The 26198-nt window shown below is 37.7% G+C and overlaps 1 protein-coding gene across 22 annotated transcripts in view; it reads right to left on the reverse strand.

The window, feature by feature from the left end:
• GRID1 (glutamate ionotropic receptor delta type subunit 1) overlaps positions 1 to 26198 on the reverse strand; it is a 539628-nt gene that overhangs the window by 47907 nt on the left and 465523 nt on the right. For all 22 annotated transcript variants that reach the window (XM_064430084.1, XM_064430089.1, XM_064430081.1 and 19 more), the window contains 3 exons: positions 5071 to 5172; positions 3530 to 3727; positions 1320 to 1644 (listed from right to left, as the gene is read on the reverse strand). In XM_064430084.1, the coding sequence (XP_064286154.1) occupies positions 1320 to 1644; positions 3530 to 3727; positions 5071 to 5172 (625 nt within the window). The remainder of the gene's footprint in view (positions 1 to 1319; positions 1645 to 3529; positions 3728 to 5070; positions 5173 to 26198) is intronic.

Raw genomic sequence — 26198 nt, forward strand, 5'->3', positions numbered from 1 at the left:
GTGGGAAATGCACTGCTTCTGTTCAGGCTAGAACAAGATAATTCACAAGTATTTTTTCCAGTCTAACTCTTGCCCTAGACAGTGTTCTAGAAAATCATCTTTCAAAATATTTCCCTTGAGAATTATTGAGGATCAAATCTAAAGAACATGAAAAATGTTCTAAATAAAGTTGAATGATAAAGGTGAAGCACAACTAATATGCAGGAATTAAATCATTACAGTGTTCAGATTATAGTAATATTCTGTTTTCAATTGGAAAAGAATTGGAAAAAAAGTCCCACAGAACTGCCTAATGGTTTGTGTGCTATCTTTGCTGTATTTAAATCTGCAAAGACTGAAGCATTAGTGTCATTACTTGTTACCATTTACAGGATTTCAAATCATGTGAAGTTTTCTTTGCATCAGTCTTCAAGCACAGTTATTCTTGAGTATCATTGGAGACTAAACCTTACCATAGAGCTGGTTCTACTCACTTCAGCATATGTTTGTGCTGATTATATTTTACTGCACTTAAACCCATCCAGGCTGCCACCTTAATGAGATGAGGGACCAAGTTTCATAGCAATAGGATGTATTTTCCTGCTGAAGCTTTAGAAGCTTGCAATCACAATGAAAAAAATGTAGAAAAAATTTAACAACTTCACCCATATGTCAGCATTCAATAAAACTTGCCTTCCAAGAATACAATTAACATAATAGATATGGCACAAAACCTGTGTGGGCAGATTTTGTAAACAATAAGTTAGGAAATTACTTTATTAATGGCAGCAGTCCTACTGAATTCAGTAGGATTTGTTCTATGCTGAGAGATTCCTGAGTGTAAAGTTAGTTGCGTACTCAGTTCAAACAACCAAGAGACAAACTATCCCACATCAGTTCAAAAACATATATATTCTAAGTCATGCATTTTTTCATCAAAATGCACTTCACCACTCCGGTGGATACAGAAGGTTGCATGAGCTGACACATTTCTATTTCTATTTATACATTAAACAATTAAAAAGGTGCTAGTTTCAGAGCTGCAGAAGTGCTGCAATTCTGCATCAAGCAGATCTGTAGTTTATTTCCACTGTAACAACTTTCCCAAAGAGGCAAAGCCTGCTAGTGCTTTTTTTTCCTGGACTTACTGAGAGACAGAAAAGGCATAAAAAAAGACATAAAGCCCCAAACCTTCCTACCTTTCCCACTTTTGCTCATCTGGGCTAATAAAACATAATACCTGCCCACCCTTCTGTTGCCCCTTTAGCCCGTTGTGGCAGGACTGAGCTGTGCTGCCCGCTCCCCGCGTGCAGAGCTGCCTGTGGGCAGCGGGCGAGTACCTTGCTGCACGAAGGCTCCGTACACGACCCAGATGGCACTGTGCAGGGTGGAGGACACGGAGGGGCTGGGCTGTGCCGTGCCCTGTGCCCGCACCGCCTGGATGCGGTTCAGCACGAAGATCAGCACCCCCACGATCGGGATGGCCGCGGCGATGCAGGCCCACACCGCGAAGTCGAAAGGAGCAAAGAGGGAGAAGATGTTGATCTTTTCCTCGGGCTTTTTGATTAAGATGCCCACGGAATAGTCCATGTAGCGCTTGCTGAAGTCCACCACGCTCTCCCGCTCGGGTGTTATGGTGATGGCTGAGATGGCCAGGTCTGCTCTCTGCAAGAAAAATGCAGCACGTCAAGTCGCTCCTTGCCGCCAGGAGTCTGGACAGCAGGCGAAGCTTTCTAAGAACCATGGCTTTCTTCTATAACTTAAAACATCTAGATGCATTTATATGAATTCTCTATAAATAAAACCAGAATCACTTTCACCATTTAGGCATTAGTTAATTGCACTGGTCCAAAGCAAAGTAATGAAGCATAACCTGTCAAGGTACTCTTGAACAGAAAGCATGACCCTGACTCCTCTCTGGAAGATGGGTAGCATATTTAACCTTTATCCCTCATTTATTTTCCAAAGGAGGCCTAAAACTCCAAACCATATTAACCCAGAGCACTGTAAGCAATAAAGAAACACCATTTATTTAGCTTGTGTATTTGTTAGCAGGGTGGGAAGAGCTAATATTTGTTTTTCTCCCTGCAGAATTGCCAACTTTCCATATTCATGAAGAGATTTCATAGGACAACTGGGGAGAAGATTTTGTTTGTTTTTTAAAATGAATAAAGTGATGGAAAAAGCTTGTAACAGGAAGAATGCACAAAGGCAACTTTGTTCCTGAAACTGCTTTGGCTTCAATATTTAAAACAAGCAGGTTTTGTATGTAGGTAATCCTTAAAGAGCATGCACACTTGATGAAGAGTAAGATAGGAGTTAATAAATAAGATTCCCAAAGCTTTTGAAGAGGTTCAATTAGATTTTCAATATATTCTGTCTTAATAAAAAGAGGCCTCTTCAAAAAAACAGAATATACATTCAGTTTCCTATCTCTAATTGTGTTGGGAATGTAAAGCAAATATTAGACGAGGGAGGTTTGCTTTGAAACCCTTTGGAGTGTGTGGAACAAATGGTTGCAGAAATACCATTTAAAAATAGTGTAATAGATATTTTATTGCTTCAAAGAAAGCAATTTCCAAAGAAATTTAACAGGAGTTCTTACCTTATTTTTAAATCCATTAAATTCAAACAGTTTATGTCAACGTAAAATAAGTTAAAAATTCTTTATGCTCCCTAGCACCAACCGAGAACATCCCATTATCACACACATGTTTGCAATAGCTTTAATTGCTTCTATTTCTTCCTAAACATCTCCTCACAGATACTGAGCCACCTATTTACGAGATAATGAGAAAGCTTTCACTTTCAGTAATAACCTCCACTGAAGAAGAGTAACCTTTTCTACAAAAAGCAGCAACATGGAATATTAATTCCTTTGATTCTTCTTCTTGATTAACGCTTATCCCACATGAGATTGCAAGAACATGAACAAAATACTCTTATTTCATTCTCTGGGAGATTCCAACCTACAAATTCTAGCCATTAACTTAAATGGATTTCAATTAACTTACTAGATTTGGAATACTGTAATTAAGAAATTTGGCCATTTTAAAATGAATAAATAATCTTGAGACCAGTTTAAATTCTGATGCCCTATTACTGGAGCTACTTTTCCAGTTTGGGAGTCAAACTCATTGTCATTACTCTTTGGTCTTTATTAAACCTATCATCACAAAACGACAAAGTCCCATCTACAAACAACTTTCAAAGACAAAATGATAAAAAATAAAACACTAGTAGTTAATACTTTCGGGAAAATACCATATTTTTTCCTCTATTTTCTATATTTCATTCCCTCACACACACAAACATGACCTCTATTCTTATAGCAGTGTAAACACATAGATTTACACCAATATAATTTACGCTGAGAGCAGCTGGAAGCAAATAAAAAAAGAGACTCTCTAGTTCCTATCCTCCACAGAGTCTTAATTTGTAGTTTATGTCACATTCAAACCATCCATAGCCCAGAAGCATTCTGCACTGGTGCCTTCATCCTAATTCATTCTCCTGCAATTTTTTAAAATGCAGCTTCTTCTCTGTGTACCTTGTTAATGAGTTCTCCAATCATGCCATTCCAGGAGCTGTTTTGGAGCTGGTGTCCATACTTGCCATCAGGAGCTTGATATATCTCATACTTGAAGCCCAGATTCTTGGCCAGTGCATCCAGGACATCAATGGAAAATCCTTTATATCGTTTTGGCTGCCCAAGGATGTTCTCTGCCACCATCACAAAAGGTTCTTCCTGAGAACAAAACAGTATCTTAACTGACATTTGAAACAAGATTTTTAGTTTACTTCTCTGAGCAAAAGGGTGTTTTCTGAGTTAATTCTGGACAACTTGGCAAAGATTTTGAGACACCTGTAACCTTCCGAGGCAAAAACTGGGATACTGTGAAGCTTCCCAACCAGACACTACTGCCTCAGCACTTGACTCCTATCCATAGCTTTGGTTTTCCCATTGCTCTTGAGAAGGAGCAGAGACTCCAGAATAAATTCAACCTCAGATTGAAAAAGCCATCTTTTATATACAAGGTCTCATCTTATATCTAGGACACACACTAAAACACGAGCTAAAACCACTGCAACTTGGTGAACATTTAAAATTTTGAGAACTCAAAGAATAACAGTCAGGGGTACTGATTTCTGCAGTAATTTAATTTAAAAAGTCTGTTTTGGGACCAAGGAAAGAGAGCATTTTATGGTTTCTGCTGGAGATGGGTGTCCTGCTCTCCTGCAGATCCCAGGGATCTTGGTGGCACAGCCACTGCAGTTGGCCTTGGTAGCCTGGTACTGTCACAGAAGTGATCTGGCCACCTCTCACACCAACTACAGCATAAATTGAGGAAAGAAAATTGGGGGCTGGAGGGAGTGCCTTCATATACATATATACTATTAGGTACTGCCTATTTCTACCATGATTCAGGAAAAGAAAATTGAAAACAACAAAAAAAGACATCATATTCTGCAATCTGTAGGCTACAATATCTTAGCCAGGAATGCATTCAAGCCCTAATTTTCCCCTAATGTAGCACTTGGCCAACAGGAGCTCTTTACCACTCCAGAGTTTAACAGACAATAGTCCCAAAAGCATAATGATTACTTTGGAAAGATGACACCTTTCTAAAAGATATAGTTTATCTCAATGGGAATTTATGAGCTTGATGCAGGAAACACTTGATTAAATTTTACAGCCTGCAGCATACAAGAGCCAAGATTAGATTATCATAATTGGTCCATCTGATCTTAAAATCCATGAAATGCTGAAAACTGCCTATCCAAGCTCAAGGATGGTATCTGGAATGCACCCCTGAGCACTGAGGCCCTATGCTGGTTCTATGCCTGGTAGGAATTACAATGCAGAAAAACAACATAAGCAAACAAACAAATGCTCTGTATCACTGACAGTGCACAGCTTCACATAAAATAATAAAGGGCCATCATCTATCTTCCTTGTTATGTAACTGATCATCCAAAAATACAGAACTGAAAATTATAGAGGAAAACACTGCGGGAAGTGCCCAAAATATTCAGTGAGATCCTTTTTATTTTGAGCATTTTGTTTCCTGAACTCAGAAAGGATCATACCAAGACAGTCACCACTTTGAGTGTCACTCCCTGCAAGTCGTTGCCCAGCCGTCGCTCTTGCAGGCTGCCGTTCAGGCCCTTCTCAGAGTCCCACGTCGCCAGCTGGAACAGAAAGCACCGAGTCTGAAGCACTGCCAGGCAGGAATCCTTCAGCACTTACAAAATGTTTAACGGCAGCTTGACCAAATCCAGAACTGATAGAGGGAGGCTGAGAGGTGTGTGCTTTTATTCATGTAGAATCAGAATGAGGGTGATTCAGAGGACAGACATAAACACGTGTCTTGCCTGAATATATGTTCAAATTGGGAGCAATATAAATTATCTGTTACCTGTAGTATTTGTCATATCATTTCACTTAGTTCACTCTGAGATTACACTTCTCCCCAGTAAGTTTATATTTTCTGAGGGTCCTCAGCATTACCTATGTTTACACTATCCTAGAAATCCCTCTCTGCTCAGATTCCTATTTTCAAATATCCTATGTTTATCAAAGACCAACCTTTTTTTCCACAGTGTTTTAGCTCACCTACAGTCACAAATTCTTGGCACAGGTTCTGTGGTGTCAAACTGTCTCAACTCACATTTTCTTCAGCTCCTGTCTCAAATCCTGTTTTCTCTGTTCTTGTCCTACTTCTACTTGATCTCTAAAACTATTACAGCCTCTTGAGCTCCCAGGCTCCTGATGAACAAGTATCTCATATCTACCAGATGTACCACATGCATGTTTTCAGGATATCTCCCTGGAACATTACACCTAAATATTTTATTTTTCAATTAGACATATAATTTTAAAAATTAATTTACTGCATTTTCTGAAGAGAAATACAGTCCAATCCAATAGAACAGGTTCAATAGAAAAGTCAATTTTTAGTGACCTTTGGATTATTCAAACTAAATACGCTCCTGAGCAGCAGCAGCAGCAGTCAGACTCCTTTTGCCTTCAAACAGAATCCACAGTGTCATTTTGTTCAGAAGAGACATAAATAGTATCAAGTAGAAACTGTCTTATTCTTTTTTTTTAGCTGTACTCTTAAACACCAATACTATGCTCACATATTTGGAAGCAGTGTTGTTAGCTGAAGGCATGCCCTGTAGAAATTAAACACAGTCCAAGATCTGTGAAATATGGATTCCTCCTGCCAGAAGCTAATTTTCATGTAACAAGTCAAAATCTTCTTGGAAAGAACTTATTTCACTGAAAATGCCTATGGCTAGATGTCTTACATGATTTATTTCTATGACTTCAGTTTTATCCTAAAGCCTCACAAATCAAATCAACAAATAAAATGTGATGGAAGAGATCTGTATAGTTTTATTTCTGGTTTGTTGCATTAAACTGATAAACAGGGAACTAGAAAAGAACAAGATATTCAGTGAATATTCAGCAACTATCACAACTGATGAAAATTATTCCACAGTCACTAAACCTTGAAAGCTGAGAGGCAGGTGAGGAAAGACTTAAGGTAAACATCCTTTTATCCCCATGACCTGGAGGATGGAGGAGGAGAATGTATGAATAATTTTCAGCTTTCTAATGACATTCTTGGAAGGGAAAATATCTCAGATTGAACACTCTCCTCCTCCTGTGATGCAGTTTGGAGTGACAGAGGAGTGTCTGCACATCAAGTGTCTGCAGCAACACAGGCAGATAAATAACTGTAGCTATGGTATCTTTTGAATTTGAATTTAGATGCTTGCTCTGAAATATTTCCAGATATTCCTCAGCCCTTGCTACTGCAAAACCAAATGGACATATCTTTTCTTTGGCATAAATCAACATGGTTCAACAGACTTCAAAGATGAGTGTAGGTGTGTATAGCATCTATTGTGTCTCAAATCTGTAAAGAAAGCTTACAGTTTAAACCTTCTTCGCTTGTCCTAGGCATAGGATCAAGATTTTTGCCAAAATGGCTTGCAACATCTACAGATGATGATTAAATAGTTTTTAAATATGGGAAATGTAACACATTCAAGTTACTACTTCATCACTGGTGGACTGACACATCAATTTTTTCTCCTACACATGCACCTTTCAAAATCTGATTTCATATAAGGGTCCTAGACTTCTTAAATACTCTGTTTCATATTCTGCACTACCTCAAAGAGTTCTGGAAAATACTGGAGACATAACAATGTAAACCCATGAATTATTTTTTTTTTTTTTCAAAAGGAGCAGACAAAGATCCTTCTTCCATTCAGCAGGGGTAAATGGAAGGAGAAGGGGCATATTTTGCTTCAGAACAGTACTGCAGAGTACAAACTTGTCAGCCTCTTAAAAGCAAACTATAGAGATAATAATCATAAACAGAACATAAGGAGAACTGTTTCCAGAAGGGATTTTCCTTGTGCATCCTTGTGCTTTGAAACAGTTCATTTGTTAAGAACTGTGCCAATTTTATCTTCCACTTCTTGCAGACAGAATGATGTTTATAGGATTGATGTATTTACAGATATGTATATCAATTTGTGACAGCTTCCCTGTCAAGATCAGTGCCTGAGAAACTAATTTCCAGCACGGTTCCACACCATGAGTACTGCTGTTAAGGCCATTAGAGTTTCATTCTTTGTAGAAATATGTACAAATTTCCTACCAGAAGTCTGGAGCCAAAGGTTATAGCACAGCCATCAGCTGATAGGAGATAAAGGGCTTTTAGATCTGATTATGAGAAACAATTGCTTGCAGAATCAGAACTTGCCGGATGTGTTTTAAAAAGAAAAATCAGTGATCTCTGGAACATGTATTTAATGGCAGTCTCGGGGGGACTTTATGAAAGCTACGTTATGAAAGATTTTCAACTCAAAGCTTCCTAGCTTTTCTTTCTGTTCTTTTTTCAGCCCTATTGCTGGGAGTCCTCCAGTTCTAGCCATACAGCAGAAGCTAAACCACCCAATAAAGGCTACCCAGAGGAAACAAATGCGGAATTCTGACAAAAAGGTAATTTGTTGGAAAATTCTGACTCAAAACATGCCTCCAATTTTAGTCAATATTTACTTCATTTTCAACTAGAACTGCAAGGAAAGGTTTGGAGAGAGGAAATAAGAATTTTAACATTGTTTTCACCTCCACAATAATGCAGGATGAAACAAAGACGCTTACTCAAAACACAAGCAAAACAAATGTCTGTCACAGGCCCAACCAACTGGAGATGCAAATTATCCCAAACTACTAGTAAATACAGTTGAAAACAGACATTAGCAAATAAAGTGTTCAGTGTGTCTGTCACTGTATTGAATGTGATTATCTACACTGTTTTAGTTTACAATGCAGTACTTACGGCCCAAATAATGCATGTCTCTGCTATCTAACACAATTTTAAGTATGACACCATCCTAAACATGGTCTACTTTCCAGGAAAACCATGATTCACATAAGAAATAATCAAGATAATTCTCAGCAGATGCATATTAATGTTTGAAATGGTTACAATCTATCCAGAGTATATTTCTTCTATATTACCAAAACCAAAAAACTTTGATTGAGAACTTGTTGGAGCTAAGGTTACACAATCCAAAAAAAGTAAATTTAGGAACCCCTTACTTGAAATCTGAAAAACTAAGAGACAGGAAAGTGGAAAGAGTGCAAGGCAGGCACTTCTCACACCACAAGACAGAGACACCCATATCAACCAGAGCACATTTCCTGTGAATACAAAAGCTGTCCTGTCCATGGAATTAAATAAATTAATCTATGTCGCTCACAGCCTAAAAATGCTTTTAGATTAAAGTTAGACTCAAACAGATTTCATTTAAATCACAACTTATTTCTTAACCTTGAAGTCAGTAGAATTTATGTCAAGTATAATGTCCTTCTACCATGTATGTGTATTTTACACATTGGTGCCTCATGCCCTTTGCAAGCCTTGCAATACAACTAAAAGTAGATTTTAAGTGAACCTGATAATAAAACAACACATAAACTAGAAAATTAATGCTTACAGGAGACAAATATGAAATAAGGGAGAGGCCCATGGAATAAATTGAGTAAATCGAACACTTCTCTGTTACAGTTCTAAGAAATAAAAGGAGTTTCACTTAAATCCTAAAACAAATTTAAGTTCACTTAAAATTGTCCATAATTCCTTTTCAAATTAAGTATAACAGTAATCTACAGAATTTTCTGCCATTCACAACAAGGTATGATTCACAGTTTGAATTATTAGTAGCAGTAGTAGTAGTTAAAAATTCTTTTGTATTTGTGTAATCCACAAAAATATAAAAGAGGATTCAGTAAATGAAAAGGTATCCCACCTTTTACTTGCAAGCAAATCCAAATACTGATACAAAACAATCCATCAGAACTACATATTAGGAGTATTCTAACACTTCTACTCTAAAACATAAGCTTATAGACAATATAGGGATAAGATAGTGGGTAAGAGCACCAGATGAACTGATTTAAAGATACATTCTGTGGTCCAGCATAACTCATCCTTGTTTGCAGTGAAATACCAGCAAGTCATCCACATCCAGACATTCTAGTCTGATATTTTGCATTTGTTTGTATTAAAAACATATCTTGCTTCCAAACATTTGCAGTGTGGCTGGAATACCTGTGCACCCACAGCTACAGAGAACTCCAAAACATGTTGAAACCATGAAGCAGAGGACTGAGAACCCAGTCTCAAACAGTATAAAAACTCCCAGTCTTTGGGTGAAAATTTTGTGCCATCCTGCTCAATGCTCAGGGGTCTCGGTTTGCCATTAAGGGGCACCATAAGGATTGCATCTACTTGATAAAAGGTCAGAAAGGGGCAGGGAGACCAAGGAAAGCTGTATAAAGCTAGAAAAAGGGCAGAGGGAAAGGCTGCCTCCCCTGCTGCTCCTACAAGGGGACCCTGGCTTTGGGTCCAGGACAGCAAAGGACACAGATGTGGCTGTTGATGCTTTAATGAGTCTTTAAGAATGCAAGACCTTCAGGGAGAAGAATTCCATTTATTCCAATTTTAGTGCAACTGTTTTGCAAATTTATGGTGCTATATGGATGATAATAAAATTTCTCCAGAGAATCACAGGAAGATAAGCATGAGACAGCAAGACCTAAAAATTACCAAGTCATTCTGGAGAAACTTGACTGTTTTTTCAATAATACTGCAGAATTAATAGGTAGCTGAAATGAAGAGGACAATATGCTTGTATCTGAATTTTAGGTTTCTTTCATACATGGTCTTATGAACCCTCACCTAGGGCAATCTGTCTCCTGAAAAAGACAATACCACATGATTTACAGATTAGCTCCTATGGAACAAGGGAGAACCATGTATCAAGATGAGACGAAAAGTTCTAAATAGCTCAGATCAAGTCAATATTAAGATCTTCTTGACTTAATAGCTTTTTTACTGCTTTGGAGCAGGAAATAGGAAATCACTAATATTAAAATGCCTAGGATGCAAAGATATCTCAAAACTGGGGAGTGCTGAAAATATATCAGACTATATCAAACAGTGAGAAAAATAAATAGAAGTGGTAAGAACTCCAACATGAAAAAATAATATGCATCCTGCATAAGTAGAAATGGACACTGATGAAACAGAAAAATGGGAAATAGGCTTACTTCAACTGAAGAAACAAACAGAGAAATCAATGAACAAGTTGTGCAGGGTGACAATGAGATGCAAATGATGATGAGCTTGTAAAACAGTACTGCTGCACAAATACCAGTGTGGTCCTGGACTCCACATCTCATGGCACGGGCTGGACAGAGCAGCCACAACCCATCTGAGAGGGATGTACATTCTTAACACTGTGGTTAGCATCTGTCTGAACATGAATTAGGGATGCTGGAAGAAGATCAAGGGAGAGCAAGACAACTGCTACTGTGATGGAAGATTCAGTTCACATGAAAAGGATGAAAGGTGCAACTGTGAATATTGAAGATAATGATAACCAAGAAATGGGAAAATTAGCAACAAAACTAGATATAAGGCAACAGAACTACTGCTGCAAACGTACTGTAATCTACAGAGACCCTTTCACAGGAAATATAAATTGTTTCCTAGAAACATTTATTCATTCTCAGTGAAGACTGTTAAATGAGAAATAGATAAAAGGGCAGGGATTTTTTTAGTATTTCTAAGCAAAACAATTTTTTGTGGGAAGGGTCTGGCACATCCAGTATATGAGGTACATAGATAAAGGAAATCAAAGAACCCTCTGGTGGTTCTTGAATTCACCAGAGATACCAGATCCAAACAATTGTTTCATATAATACTGGATCCCAACCAAAAGTGACTAGGGTGGTTTTGTCCCATGTGGAACAATTTCGTTAAAGTTCCAGAGTACAAGGTTTAACCTGTGATCCCTGCAGTTTGCCATTTCCCAAGTGAGTGGATTCATTGCCATCTTTAAGGCTGGTGTGGAGGCATTCTATCCACAGAGTTAAAATGTACCAGTGTAGTTTTTTCAAAGAATGTTATAATTCAGAATACTTGAAAACCTCAGCTACTTTCATCTCCAAAAGAAAAAACCGTTCCCTACTGCTGAAACAAAGCCATTCCTAGAACTCTGCCAGGGAGAAATTCTGTCAGAAGTGCACAGGAGCAATTTGAGGTTCCAGCCTACAACTGCTAACTTTGCAAGCCTACGTAACACCACTGAGTCCCGAGAGCCACACTTATATAAAGTTAATTGAGCATAGACCTAGAATAGAAAATATAGAAAGTTCAAGAACGCTGAAGGAGGGATTTGAGTAGGAAAGAGCAATTGACCTGAACTGACATATCTAAGGAAACAGATATACACCACTGCTCGCCTGAGCAGCCAGCGAGACAAATGGCAAATGTCTGGGACTGAGATGCCACAGGAAGTCTGCCCTTGAAGCAGCACAATGCCCTTCAAATATGTGAGGGAATGGGGGCACAATTAACAGGGAAAAGCAGAATTAACAGAGTTACAACCATATAGATAGTCCCATGAAACTGATTTAGAATTTAAGAAAACAAATCTTCAATTGTGCCAACAAAATGTACTTTGGCAAGAAGATGCATAGTAACAAGCGGAGAATTTATACAAAGTGGAATAAAAATTTCAAGGTAATTCAAACAGCTCAAAACCAATGCAAAATGCTAAAAATTACATTGCATTGAAACATAGTGCAAATTAGTATCAGAAGCGTATTTTTGCCATGTAAGATCAATGACAGTACTTAACTGCTATTATCTAGAGAGTAACTAGATAGCATATGGATATGGAGTCTCTCTCTCCATGTCATTTACAATATTTCCTACATAATAGACAGAGAAAACCTAGAGGGGAAAAATTACATTAGTTAACCCAGAGCCGTAAGGACAGTTTAGGACTTAGGATTACCAGCAGAGGCTTTGGTACAGGTATTTCTGCATTAATATTCTTATTCTCTAGAAGCCTGTGTATTTATTCAGGTCCTGCTCTTCAGATTCTGCCATTCACTGCAGCTAACAATTTCAACCCTACCTATCATAACTCAGCAGTATCTTGTTCCATTTTTTATGGTCCTTCATTGCAGAGAATATAAAATATTTTGACATGAGATGAAATGTTTTCCCTTACATTTTTCATTAGCCAAAGATCAATTCAATTAAATGTAATGACCGTACTATTAAAAGCCAACTACTTTACATATAATAGAGCTCTACAACATAAATGAAGATTAGACACATGATGCCTTATACTACTAACATTAAGGAAGCCAAGGTATTCTACTGCTTTCTACAGAATTGTGATTGAGGAGTTTCATTGAATTGAATTGAAGCAATGTGTTTTTTTAACCCTAAAGGTTTTATTAACACAGTGTCAGACTCCTTGGGAATAGATCAAGCACCATATACTTTATATTGCATATACATAATGTTTAACATTATGTTGAAGGCCACCAATTATGGTAATTATCCTTTTTTTTTGTTTTGTTTTGTGAAATAAGATACTGCTCCATTATGTCGCAGATTGAGATGTTATTTTGCTAGCAGGTGATGAAGCAGCATTGATACCAATTCAGGGTTGCTCCTCTTTCTATATTGAGATAGCTGGTGAACATCTCTGACCTCCTAAACAACACAGAAAAACACCTGTGTTCCACTGTGCTGAGCCTGGGCAATGCTTGTCTGGGGCAGCAAATCCATACTTGGCAGAAAAAGGAGCTGAAAGGACATGACAAGATAAATGTATTCTGTAATTCATTATATAAAAGTATAAATAGGCCATCCTCAGCTCTGCTAGAATAAATTGCTTCAATTAATACTAGTCTTTGAAGGAACAGTGACTGCAACATGCTGATGTTATTAGTGCAGCAACACAGGCACTGAGAAAGATGTAGTACTAAATGAAGCAATCATGAGAGTGATGAAAACAATATGAACAAGAATCTTATCCTCTGATGGCTTCTTTATGAAGTGCAGGGAAGTATTACTCTATCCCAACATTTTTGTATTTAATTTCTCTGACATAAAATCAAAATGTGGCAAAGAAGGTGTTGAAAATAAATTGGAGGTATTTTCTACGAGACTCTCACAGGCTTCTGTCTTGCAAAGCAGGCAAGAAACTTCCACCCGTCCTCCTGCAGTTTTGCCACTTTTCAAGGCTTTAAAATACAAACAATGTGCCACAGTGTAGAAATGCTGTTGTTGAATCAGATGGCAGCATTGCCATAGCAAAAGATGTGTGTGCAGCACCACAACTCTTTTAAAGGTCAAACAAATTAACTGTGAGGACCCAAGATACTGCTGAATCAGGCACTTCCCAGGGGCATTGCAAATTACCCTTTGATATGAACAACCAGGTCTCTAAGCATAAAATTAAAATGGATAAGTAATCATAAAAGTGAGACCAATCCAGGTATAAAGTCCTCAACAGCTGTCACAAGTTACTGGCTAAAAACACATTGCCACTGGGTTACCTATTTGAAAGGCAAACAAGCCCCTCTTCTTTTTCCTGCAGTTTAAAAGACAAAGTCATGGTCCAGTGAAATCCAACATGTCCTGGACTCCAAGGATACTTTGAATGATACGGCCAATTTCTGAACATCAGGTAGCTCAGGATAAAACTGAACCAATTCCCTTCACCACTACTCATTATGTGTAGGTAAAGTGGAAACAAATCCATTTCACACAGAGAACAGATTGTTTTCAAAGCTCTGAAATGCTTTTTGGTAGCAAATTACTAGCTTTTGAGAGCAGAACTATCCTTGTTATTTATGCAATAGTGACCTCAGCAGACTGTTTGTAAACAAAAAACCCTCATCATGGAAAAGTTGGATCTAACAACAAATAAAAATTCATGCTGATTTCCTATACATTCTTTTCCTGCTCTATGGAGTCTAGTAAGCAAAAAATGCCCTGCTGTGCCATTCTAAGAATTTTACTGGGGAGTGAGAGCAAGGGAGGCTTGCACAGCTGGACAGCTGTCAGGACCCGTTTTCCAGTCTCTCTACATGAGAGCTCTGCATGTAGGAATTTACTGGCATGCTACAATGGGCTATGCCAAAACTGCTCTTTTTTTGCCATTCCTTACTGTGTTTCTTGGATATCATCGGAGCTGAATGCTTTTGATGTCTCACATTTAAGAAATCCACCCATGTTTCTGCAGTTCTAACAACAGAACTTTTCCTAGCCTGGCCCCTAAGGTACAGACCACTGTGTGATTTCACTAGCTGTGATTTTCACCTTCTGAAGCCTGGCCATCATGAACCACTTTCTGATTCTGGTTAAAGACACTGAGTCATCTCAGAATGAAAGAAAAATTCAGCCCAGTCTCTGATACCACCTATCAAGCCAGTTCTCGATCCTGTATTGAAAACTGCTCTTCTCTCAAACTCCAAATACTTATGAAAAGCTCCACAACATCAGGAGTAATTTTTTGTAGAAACTTATTCAAAAAATAAGTATTGGCATTATCTAATTACCACATAATATTTTGTTGGCCTTGATATAACAAGGACAATGTTTTAGAGAAAAAAGATAGCCACTTTGCATTTTAGTTCAAAAGGTGTGGATTCATAAATGGAATTTATAAACCAAATTGAAAACTTAAACACTTAAAGAGGTCAAAGTCTTAGATGAAATGTTGATACTTAAAAATGACAATTAAAAAACGCCAATATTATTTTATCAGAATTGTTGTTAAGACAAGCTAACACTCGGTCTTGACATCAGTAAAAACCCTAAGTGTCAAAGCTTCCCTGCTAAAGATTTTAAGTGAATTTTGACCAGGTCCAGTTATTGGCACTGGAATCTATATCCACATCCATGGAACACTGAAAATTCTTGTAATAAATTTGAAAGTTCCATTTTTACTGAACCTTCCCTTATTTTGATCTTTACAATACAAGTTCATCTTTATCCTCACTACTCACCAAAAGTGACACAAAATGGCTTAAATGATTTGCAGATATTTTTTTTCTCTACAACAAAAGCCATGAGTAAAAAAGATCATAACTTGGTGTTTGGTAATGGATAATTGCCTCTCCAAGAAACAGAAGAACTGTAGATAGTATTAAGCAAAACATGAATTTTCTTCTCTGTAATGATAGGCATTTAATGGTTTTAATTAACAACAAGCTATATTGAGACAGCTTTCAAAAATATATTTATCCCTTGGGCTTTGTTACATACATAGAACAGGTTTTGTAAGGCAAATAAAATCAGCTTGCTCACAAAGCCAATTAGCAGAGAATATACAAACACCAGATCTACAGATATTATAGTTTATATGAATTATGTACCAGTTGTTAAGTATTCACAAGGAACATAACAATACACTTAGCTAATCTTTGCATAGTCTTCATACAGAAACTGTGGTAAACATGAAAAATACTTTTCCGTGTTACTGTTTACAAACCTTTTGCTTACAGTCTACTGCTCTGCTTCAAATCAACATTCAGGAGAATTTTTAGCTTTTAAAAAAATACTGGACAATGAGAACTTAGCAATTTTGCACACTGACAGACAGTGCACACAGGGTATATAAGAAAGATTACAGTAATAAATACTTTCTCCCAGCTCCACAAAATGCCACATACGAGCAAAACTCCATCAGTAGGAAGGATGTGGTAATTTCAGCAAAGTAGTCAAAGGTAAGAAATAAAAGCAGGTAAGAAATACAGCCTGTACTATGTGTAATGCTTAAAGGCTCTCCTTTCAGATTCCTTACTGCAGCTTTAAAAATAAACACCGATCTCCAGGAAGCTTTATTAGAGTTCCCTACATCATTTGTTTAGGAGGATTCAATAATTTAGTAGGTTTATGTAATTACTACAGAGCTTATTTAATATTGCACCTGATGCGTTGTTGTTTTCCAAGTCTTGAGAAAAGCTTCTAGAAAGGTCAAAGCTGATCGAATTAGAAAACAAGACATGATTTATGTGTGGTCCAAACTTCTCAGTGGAGGGAGAGAAACAATTTGGGCCCATGGAGGGCCACAGAGAAGCAGCAGAACCTCTGCTGAGGGAAAGGCAGCAGCTCTCTGGGAATGACCCAGTGGTCAGACCTCATTTGAAGATCACCCTACCTTAAAACATTACAAGATTTATTTCTACACTCGAAATGGCTCTTGGTCACTGCAGGGCAGGTGGTTTTTCAACAATGAACAGCAGAGCATTTGTACACAGAATTAGGGCTAAAATGGGCAATGCCCTCAGAGAAATGTGGATGCAGAAATATGGCAAAGAGTTACCACAAACATATCTGAGAAGGGAAAAATCACACACATTACATTCATTAAATCCCTTTCTTACTGCCTTAACCTGATATTCGTTCTGTTGCTATGGTGATTGTTATCCAGCCACTTATACATTTAAAGAAAAAAAATCAGTATTCCCTCTCATGAAATTCAAAGTGTGAGAAATATCTCCTTAATGCAATATAAAGACTATTTCCTCAGTGGACCCATCAGGCATTCATTTTCCTAAGGTCTTCTGAGTCCATTTAAACTTCTCTGTTCTACACATTTTGTGGCAATGAATTTCAAAATATAAGCAGGCAGTCTTTGAAAATGTACTTCCTCTTATAGGTTGTAAGCTGCCTACCAGTTCATTTTATTAAGTATAATCTAGGTTTCTATTACAAGAAAAAATGAATAATTCCTCTCATTTCATCTTTTAATCTCTTTATTTCCTAAGCACCTAGACACACTCCCTCCTTTTGTCTGCTTACTGAGCCGAAAAATTGTGGCCTGTATGTCTCTTGATATAGAAGCAAGCTGACATCTCTAGTCACACTTCTCCCTCTTACATGTTTTCTAGTTCTTCCATATATTTTTGAAAGGGGAAAAGAAATAAAAATCACCAAAAAAAACCCCCCAACTCAAATCCAGATTATAGACTGGCCAAAAATCAGCCCATGGAAAATTGGAAGACTGACTTAGGAAAGAAAATTTCGAGTGCATTATTAAGCCTATATTTCAAAATTATCTTAGAAAAGCTGCCTTAGAAATCTTCAACACTGCATTTCAGCATTAAAATGCAGAAACAGATGAACAAGGAAAGTAGAAAGCAAATGTCACCAATAGAAATTGTATATATTTAGATAATATATACTTAGGAAAAGGAAAAATAAATTCTTACCTACTACATGCACAGTAAAATGTAGAATTATTTAATGTTTCTTGGAAAAAGCACTTTCATTTATTAGAAAAAAATGCTAACACCATCCATTGTATTTGTTGGGAACTCTTCCTAAATCCCTTCCCTGGCATAAGCAGCAGGTGGTACATACAAAGTAGAAAGCTATGAGCCTGCAGTAATCCCCCTCCTCTCAGTAGGTCTGCAGTAAAATAATTTGTTAGTAATTACTGCCCACAACTTTTCATAAAGTTAAGGGGAATTTGCAGCAACCACTGAATGTCCAGTATTTCTTCTCCATAAAGTACATCAGGCCTCTACAAGTGGTCCAGCTAATATAGATTTTTTGTAACTCACAGAATTGCCTTACAGATCCCAGAATATCTGAAGGCTACAGATTTTGTTCGCAAATCAAATTAATTAAAAGAAATTGTAACAGTGTTAATAATTACGTGGGCTTGTGTCACTATGATATTTTCTGAAAAATCCTCCTTGCCCAGGATTTTTTCTCCTCAGAAGCTGAGAAACCCCAGAGCAAAAGAAAAACAATATTATCTGATTTGCTTCTCCTGTTTTGCTGCTTTGGAACGTGGCAGGTGCATGTTTGATTGGTTCCATGTGAATTGTTTTAATTTAATGACCAATCATGATCCAGCTGTGTCAAGGCTCTGAACAGTCAGGAGTTTTTATTATTCTTTCTTTTCCAGCCTTCTGATGCATCCTTTTCTCTATAGTTGAGTATAGTTTTAGTATATAATTTCTTTTAATATAATATCATAATATAATAAATCAGCCTTCTAAGAATATGGAGTCAGATTCATCTCTTCCCTTGTCCTGGGACCCTCACTACCACAACAGGTTTGTTCATATCTCCATGGCAAAATATTCCCAGCTGCTTTGGAGCAGGTTTGGGACAAGCCCTGGTGGCTGAAAGGCCCTACAATCTGCTGGCTGCCCATCAGCTTAGTAGCTTGTGATACCTGAGTGAAAACTTGGCCATTACTGAGCTCTCAGGGCCTGCATTAGAGACTGACAACGAGTTTCACTGCAGACTTCAAACTGCAGCAGCTGCAGGGAGGGATGAATGAATGGGTGACAAATACAATCACCACATCAGCCCAGGAGATGCTACTAAAATGCTGCTTATTAGCACTGTCAAGATGACAGCTGAGAATCTGTGCTCTGATGGACCTACAAAATTGACACAGTCCAGGATTGGGAAGAAACTCCACTAGCTAGGTCCCTACAGAACTGGCAGCTCAGACCATACAAAACTACATCTTTTCATTGCTCACAAGCAGAAGAAGGCCTCCTACACTGAGGGCTGTCAGCCTTGTACCAGCACAAGTACACAATAATTTTTAGAATTCCAGGAGGGGAAAAAGATTTGACTGCTTCTCATCCAAAATATATTGAAAATCCTGAAGGCTAGAAAGATGGGTACCCAGGTCACAGACCATGCATGCCAAGAGTGACAAGATGCACTCTTCAGGAGATCCCTCAAAAGGCAGAGGAGAGACAGCTCCCCCAGTGGGTGACTTTTCCTTCACCCTGCTGAGTAACACAGGCTAAATCTAAGATCATAAATGAATTAGCTAAAATTCACTCCTGTAAAAATATACCCCTTCCCACATTCACCTAGGGCTGTCATAAAAATGGCATTTCTTCATGTCTCCTTTAGGAAACACCCAGCTGTCATTAAATATATATATATATGATATACATGATATATGTAGACAGATATATATGTATATATGTATGCATAAAGAAGCCTGTGCAGTTATCCCTCATAAGAATCTGAGTTTAAATTGCCTTTCACTACTAAATGTCACAGTCACTACAGAGAGCTACAACTGAAAAAAAACTTATAGGACTGAAAATATTTTTCTCAATACTCCTAACTAGTTTTCATAATTTTTTTTAGTCTAGTTTCTTGTTCTTTTGATATGCTTTTATCTCCTTATTTCAGTTCTCCTGGCCTTGAATTGGTACTGCATCAGTTAGGAGAAAGAATATCAGATCCCTCAAAAGGAGGAGTTGGCTGTTAATGAGAATAAATCTCACGTTAATGACTTTCATCAGGACTTCAGTCTGTGTTAGTCTTGCAACATTACAGAGGCTGCATGTGCACACAGAAAATCAAAGAGAACCAAGGCTTAATTGTATAATGGGCTGCATAGCAACATGTCAGAACCTTTTGGTTAAGGAGTCTCACAAGACAGAGACCAGCAATCACATCAAACAATGACAACCACCCCTAGCCCCCTAACAGCCCACCATATCAACACAGATTTCCTCACAGGCACATTAAAGGTCACCTCATGGATGCTGGACAAAGTGCTGACACTACAGCTCACGCAAGATTTCACATTCAATATTCCTCAATAAAATAAACTGACCCTCTTCCCATCTCTGGCAGACACAGCTTAGGATCTGATAATCATTTCAATGATGGTGAAAATTACCACAGCAGACTCGCTATTAATGTCTTCCAGGCTATCACACTAAGCCAAATAGATGTAAAAAGACTAACACCAGACTCATATTTTGACCAGATATCCTATGTAACAAAGCAGTTGCATATGAAAGAAATAACGTAAAAAGGAAAAGAAGACATATTACACTGGCTTTCTTGCTCTTCACAGATTTTCTATTTTTAACTTTTTTCACTGAAGTGCAAAACTAAATTGAAGCCTACCATGAATACATTCAGGTACTTCAACAAATCTGCACTCATTTGTTTGTGCTGACCTGTGGTCCTAACACTTTTTGTTGCTTTATAATAAGCACCTTATATGCTGCAACACAAACCAAAGGCATCTACCTCTCACTGCCACCATTCCTGATAACCATGCTCTAGATCTTGCTATCCTTCTCCCAGGCTACTTGCCCTAAAATAACATCAGCAGGAAACTTCTCAGGCTTACTGCACACCATGCCATTCCAGCTGTGCAACTGCTTGCCAAGCACTGGCACTCATTTCATTTGTTTATGTATGACTTACACAACTTTTGTCATGGCCAAGAAAAGATTCTGACTAAACACCTGAACATCACTAAATTTGGATCAGTTCTGTTAAGGCTGTGATCCAAGTGGCTCCCTCAGTTTACAGAGTGCCTTAGGCTCCTGTTTCCAATTCCACCCTGCCTGCCACTAGGGTGGAATTGGAAACAGGAGCAGTGCTTAATTTTATAGTTCAAGGGGCAACAATATTTCATAACTATTCCAAATCCAACATGAAGATGGATGCAAAAGTGAGGAGAGGAGACTGAAATGGGGAAGTCGAAGCCTTAATTTTTCATGAGAGGATTATTATGAAATATTATCAGCATATGATATAATGATATGATATGTGCAGTTCCTGCATTCCTATCAGACTGAGCAACAGTTCTTCTTCCACTGCTGTAACAATTTGATTTCTCCTGGTTTCAATATGACAGTGATACTGGAATTGATTTAAGTGCATTAATGCCACTGGAAGTCATAAGGGCTTTTGGCAGAATGTGTAAAATGGGAAGAGTTCATATGTTCCATTATGCTGATGATGTTGAAAAGCAAAGTGTGCCAGCCAGAACCCACCCCACACAACCCCAAACCTTTAATTAAGAAAGCCTGATATTAAGTTGTACTCAATTACAACATCTGTAATTTGCCACTGTGCTCCCAGAGCTAGTCCATATGCTTGTGAGGCACCTTTTCAAACCCTCTTTTGGGCACACTATGACTATCATACAATGCACTTGTATTATAATTAAATTTAGTATAATTACTTTACAGAGTGATCAGTGACAGTCTATTGTTCAGGAAGAATTAATCCTTTGAGCCTTCCAACATCATTTTAGTTCCTGGTTCTAAATGAGATTTCAAAGAATGTAATTTATAATAACCAAAATCCCCAATGCATACTTTAATATAGCCTTCCTTTGTTACAGCAGCTCACTAGTAAAATGCTTCTGAGTTAGAGCATTCCTGATGTACTGATGTACCTTCACTGCACAGGACCACTCAAACAGGGAGGAAAACAAGCAGCAATGCTTCCCTGATCACCTTGATGCCTTCTCTTTCTTCCTCTTTCCCAAAATATGTGTGCTCTAGAACCCTTTCAGAACCAATTCCACTACTAAAATAGAATCCTTCCCCTAGGAGAATGCTTGCCTTTCTAGAAGCAGCCCAAGAAATCCTCCCATCTGACACATCACTAATTCATGAATATGTTTAAAAGAGGTGTGATGATTGGACTTGAGAAAAAGCTGGAACTGCTACCATATGAGACACCAGGAAATTTGATTTCCTCCTGAAATGAGATGCTGTTCCACGGAGAGGAATCAAAGTTGGGCAGTGTCAAAACATTTTGTTTAGACATTTTTAATTCAAGTAAAATGTTTTGACAAAGTGGAATCCTTGGAAAAATCCTTTGCAGATCTCATCTATTCCAGTACTGAAATCTATTTCCCTTTTTTGTATCCATTGCAATCCTAGTTCTCAATTTCTTTCTCTGGAGCAATTGTTAAACATATTCCATATCCCACTGAATAAATTCCTCCAGTTGCACTCCAGTCCCTCAGGACTACCATGCACAGGAAATATATGAGAGAACCTGACCCACAACACAAGGCAGAAGATATTAAAACAGGTCAATATTGTGGAGTTTTTTTTAATTATCTTGTCAAAATTAAACCCTTCAGGCCAGTTAAAAAATTCTAAATTTCAATTTAATATCTTTTTACCAAAATAAAAACTTTTCTTGTGCAACTTTACCCAGCAGAACATCATTGAAGTGAAAAACTGCCAACTGTAGCTATCACTACAACTGAATTTCTTGATGTGATTTTTTTTTAAATACCATGTTAAAAACTTCTCATTCAGTCCACTTGACTAATTAAGATTTCTCAGCTATCAAGGCTCAATCTTTTTTACTGTCAGCAAGGTTTGTTTGTGCAATCAAAGATGCTGGCCACAGATCTTCTCGAGGTGACATTCCAGGAAAATGTCACTGTTAGGATGATCAGCACTTAATAATATGTGGTATTGAAACTGCATCAAAAGACATGGTAGAACATATTTTGGGCAAAGCCTGAGAAAATCTGTGAATTTCACACTTCTGCCACATAACAGAACAAAAATTTTCTCAGAAAGCATATAAATTCTTTTTTTATTGGCTGAAGTAATTTAGATTCACTGGCAGTCGTTCTGCTCCTGCCTCATGCATGAGGTTAGCTGGTTCATGAGTTAGTTTGTGAACCCCAACTACAATGTCACCAGTGACACTGTAGTTGTAAACGTAAATGATTGTAAGTGAGAGCAAAAACTTTGGAGTCTTCAGATGCCAGAGTAATATGATTATGTCATATTTCTGATTGTCAAGAGACAAATCAAAAACTTCTAAAATTATCTTCCTGTCTTTCTTTCTGCAGGGAACTACAAAGGGAAATATTTGTTGGAAAACATAAGAGGTATCAAATGCATTTTCTGGGAGAAAGAGAAGGTTTTAGGTACTGACACTCAAAACATGATTGTTCAGAGTTCACCTTACCCTCTCCCCTGTGGCCAAGTATTTGATAATGAAGAGGGGGACATAAGCAGAGTTAGATGAGGAAACAGAAGTGCCAGTGGTAGCTGACTTAGTGGCAACATCTGCAGGTCCTATCTGACTTCTTGCTGAACCTCAACAGCAATATAATCAGGTTCATCAACTTTCCCCTCCATAAAGTTCTGGCCACTGTTATCCATACATCAGAAAAAGCTCTAATACACAAGAATAAATGCAGAGAATGAAAAAATATGGAGCCTTCAGCTGGAACAAAAGTCATCAACTCTGCTGGTTAAATGTCAGTTGCGCATTAAGTGCCTTCCTCTTGCAGGTTCCCTGTCAATTCTCCATGATAATTTTAAAGTTTCATATTAAAATATTCATTTCAAATATTCTTCACAATCAAATAATGTAAAATTTCAGGTATGTTTTCATATATGAAATAACACCAGAGGCATTCCTCTAAGACAGTGCAGATCACTAGACTTGGGTCACTTCCCAGAAGTGGGGATCAAGCCTTCTTCATCAAGAAAACTGAGCTATAAGACAAGTTTCCCAGGTGAGGAATAAAATAAAGTAAATGCATATTCTAAGAAATCCCAAACAAAACCACAAACAAAGAAATGCACCACTTCCTTTGAAAAGTACACTGACAAACTTAATAATAATTTACTATAGAAATGGCACTGAAAATGACACAGCTTTTAAAAGAAAGACAGCTAGAAAAGAAAAGGGGACAGGAGGTTTATGAGGACCTGATGCAACTGATGATACTGTGCAGTGGATGGACATAAAAGAGAAAACATGAATGTTGGTATGGACACAGTTTAAATCCCACAGAGCAGTGGCACAGAGGGTTGGGAAGAGGAGGAGGGAATGCCCAGGAAAAACTGAGCAAGAAAGCCAGGACGTGGTGGGTAGGTGCAGAGAGGGAGACAAAAGGAGAGGCACTAAGGGCCAAAGAATACCACAGCACAGGAGAGGTGCCAGGCAAGCAGGGACATGCAGCTTATTTTCCTTGATGGCAGCATCACTTACTGCTGCTGCACCTGACAGGCTGACGAGCTTAGTAACCAAATAGCATCCTTTAGAAAGAGAGGATAATTTGTTTGTTCCTCCCAGAACACCCTCTGGATGTCGTGGCAAAATATTATTTAGTTGTGTCTCTGATGAGCTATCTAATAAAGACATCTTCAAGGTCCTTCCTTCCACCATTATGTCACAAACTTCAAATTACTTGGTAAAGATGGTATATTTTAACAATAAAATTTCTCCACAGCAGAGTAAGCAGAACTCCAAAATATAAAATATCAAGCATTAACATCTGCAAGTATGTCTCTGATTTATATTAGACAATATCAGTTTATTATTGCAGAATAAATATTCAAAGGAAAACTGCAGACACATCACAATTACACTACTTCTGTTCATTTTCTTCCTTTTTTCTTAGGAATTGGAGATATTAGACAGTTTTGAAAATGTCTAACTTATGAACTATAACAGTAACACTGACATTATAATTTCATCCATAGTACAATAAACAAGTTCAGTCAATTGCCCCACGTTCATAAACCAACACTATTCTCTTTTGATATCAAGAAATGCTAATACCTGGTGATGAGAGCTTGCAAGGTAATTACATTGTAGATTGACACAATCATCACATTCATTCCAAATTTTCTCTGTGGGCTGGAGTTTAGGCATTATCAGCCATCTGCCCTAGGAGACAAGCATGAGGCTCTCACTGGAGTCAGCAAGAACTGAGGACGTTAACAATGGGCAAAGTTTCAGTCCCAACTCAGCAAAGAAATTAAACATTCCAACAGTCACTCTGAATTTTTAGGTTAGACTTGGGTTAAAGGCTTTGCTAAATCAGGATCCCTTCCTTCAAGTGTTAAGCATCATAACAAATAAATATCATTATTAGTATTTTTTCATAAGCTGCCTGGATAAGTCATCTGATGTTCAGAGAAACCTGACAAGAACAAAACCCATAAAATAATCCTTGGTTTGGGTGGTCAGAATCTTATGAGCAATATAAAAATTTAAAAACCCAAGCCCCCGCTTTGAATTTGGTATGCTACTGCTTTCTACCCTTACTGACTGTGAGCACGACTGAGGTAAAATGTGAACACAAGAGGCCTAAAATAAATCCAGGTCAGAATTCTAGTCTTCAAACACCCCAAAGTCTTTAGTTCACCACAAGAGGTGCAAGACAGAAAAATTCCACAGCTCCAGGTTTTTCAGAGGGAACATAACGTGCTTAAGACAGTGAAATATTTTAGTACAACGCTGATATTCTCCTACTTACCCCCATTTATTAGCATAATGCCAAAAGGAACATAAAATTTCATGAACATGAGCAGTTAATATAGCAGTCCTGTTTACAATAATTGCACTGTATTTACTGCATCCACATAACTGTACTTGCTAGGTTTTTAGCTGGAGCATAAGTGGGTTTTGCAGTCTTTGTATGAATTTCATGGAGTTGTGGAAATAAAACTAGCAATGCCTAAGCTAATTTAAAGCTAGATTAGATATGGTTAGGTGAACTGTTATTACACAGCTTGCAGAGCGAATAGAAATTGTAATTCTACTGGGAAAATATTCCAGGCAAGATCATTAATTGGCAAAATCTGATCAATATCCCTTGACTTGACTGCTCTTCCACAACTGTAGGAAAACTGAGGTTCCAGCTCACTCTATTACAGTGATGTCTTTGCTAAGTGCTCCCAGGGAATTTCTGTATGTGTTAACAGGAATATTTCAGGAACTGGCTCCTAAATTATTCCTACAATATTCTGGACATCCATGTCATAGATTATGTTACCAAAGTATCATAGTGAAATCTCTGTGAAACTGGTGGCTTAGAGATTATCTTATTTACAACTTTCTTTTTTGAAAGTATTTTAATGGCCTCATTTGGTCATTTTTAAATTAGCACTAACATAAGTGAATCACAAACAAATCTCTCTATACCTCCTAAAGTACAGTAGGAGCCTTAAATTGTTTTAATGTAATGAAAGTTGTCAACATGACATTCCATTTATAGAAAAAGGACAATTTGGAACT

Source organism: Passer domesticus, chromosome 8, assembly GCF_036417665.1.
Source record: "Passer domesticus isolate bPasDom1 chromosome 8, bPasDom1.hap1, whole genome shotgun sequence".
NCBI lineage: Eukaryota > Metazoa > Chordata > Aves > Passeriformes > Passeridae > Passer > Passer domesticus.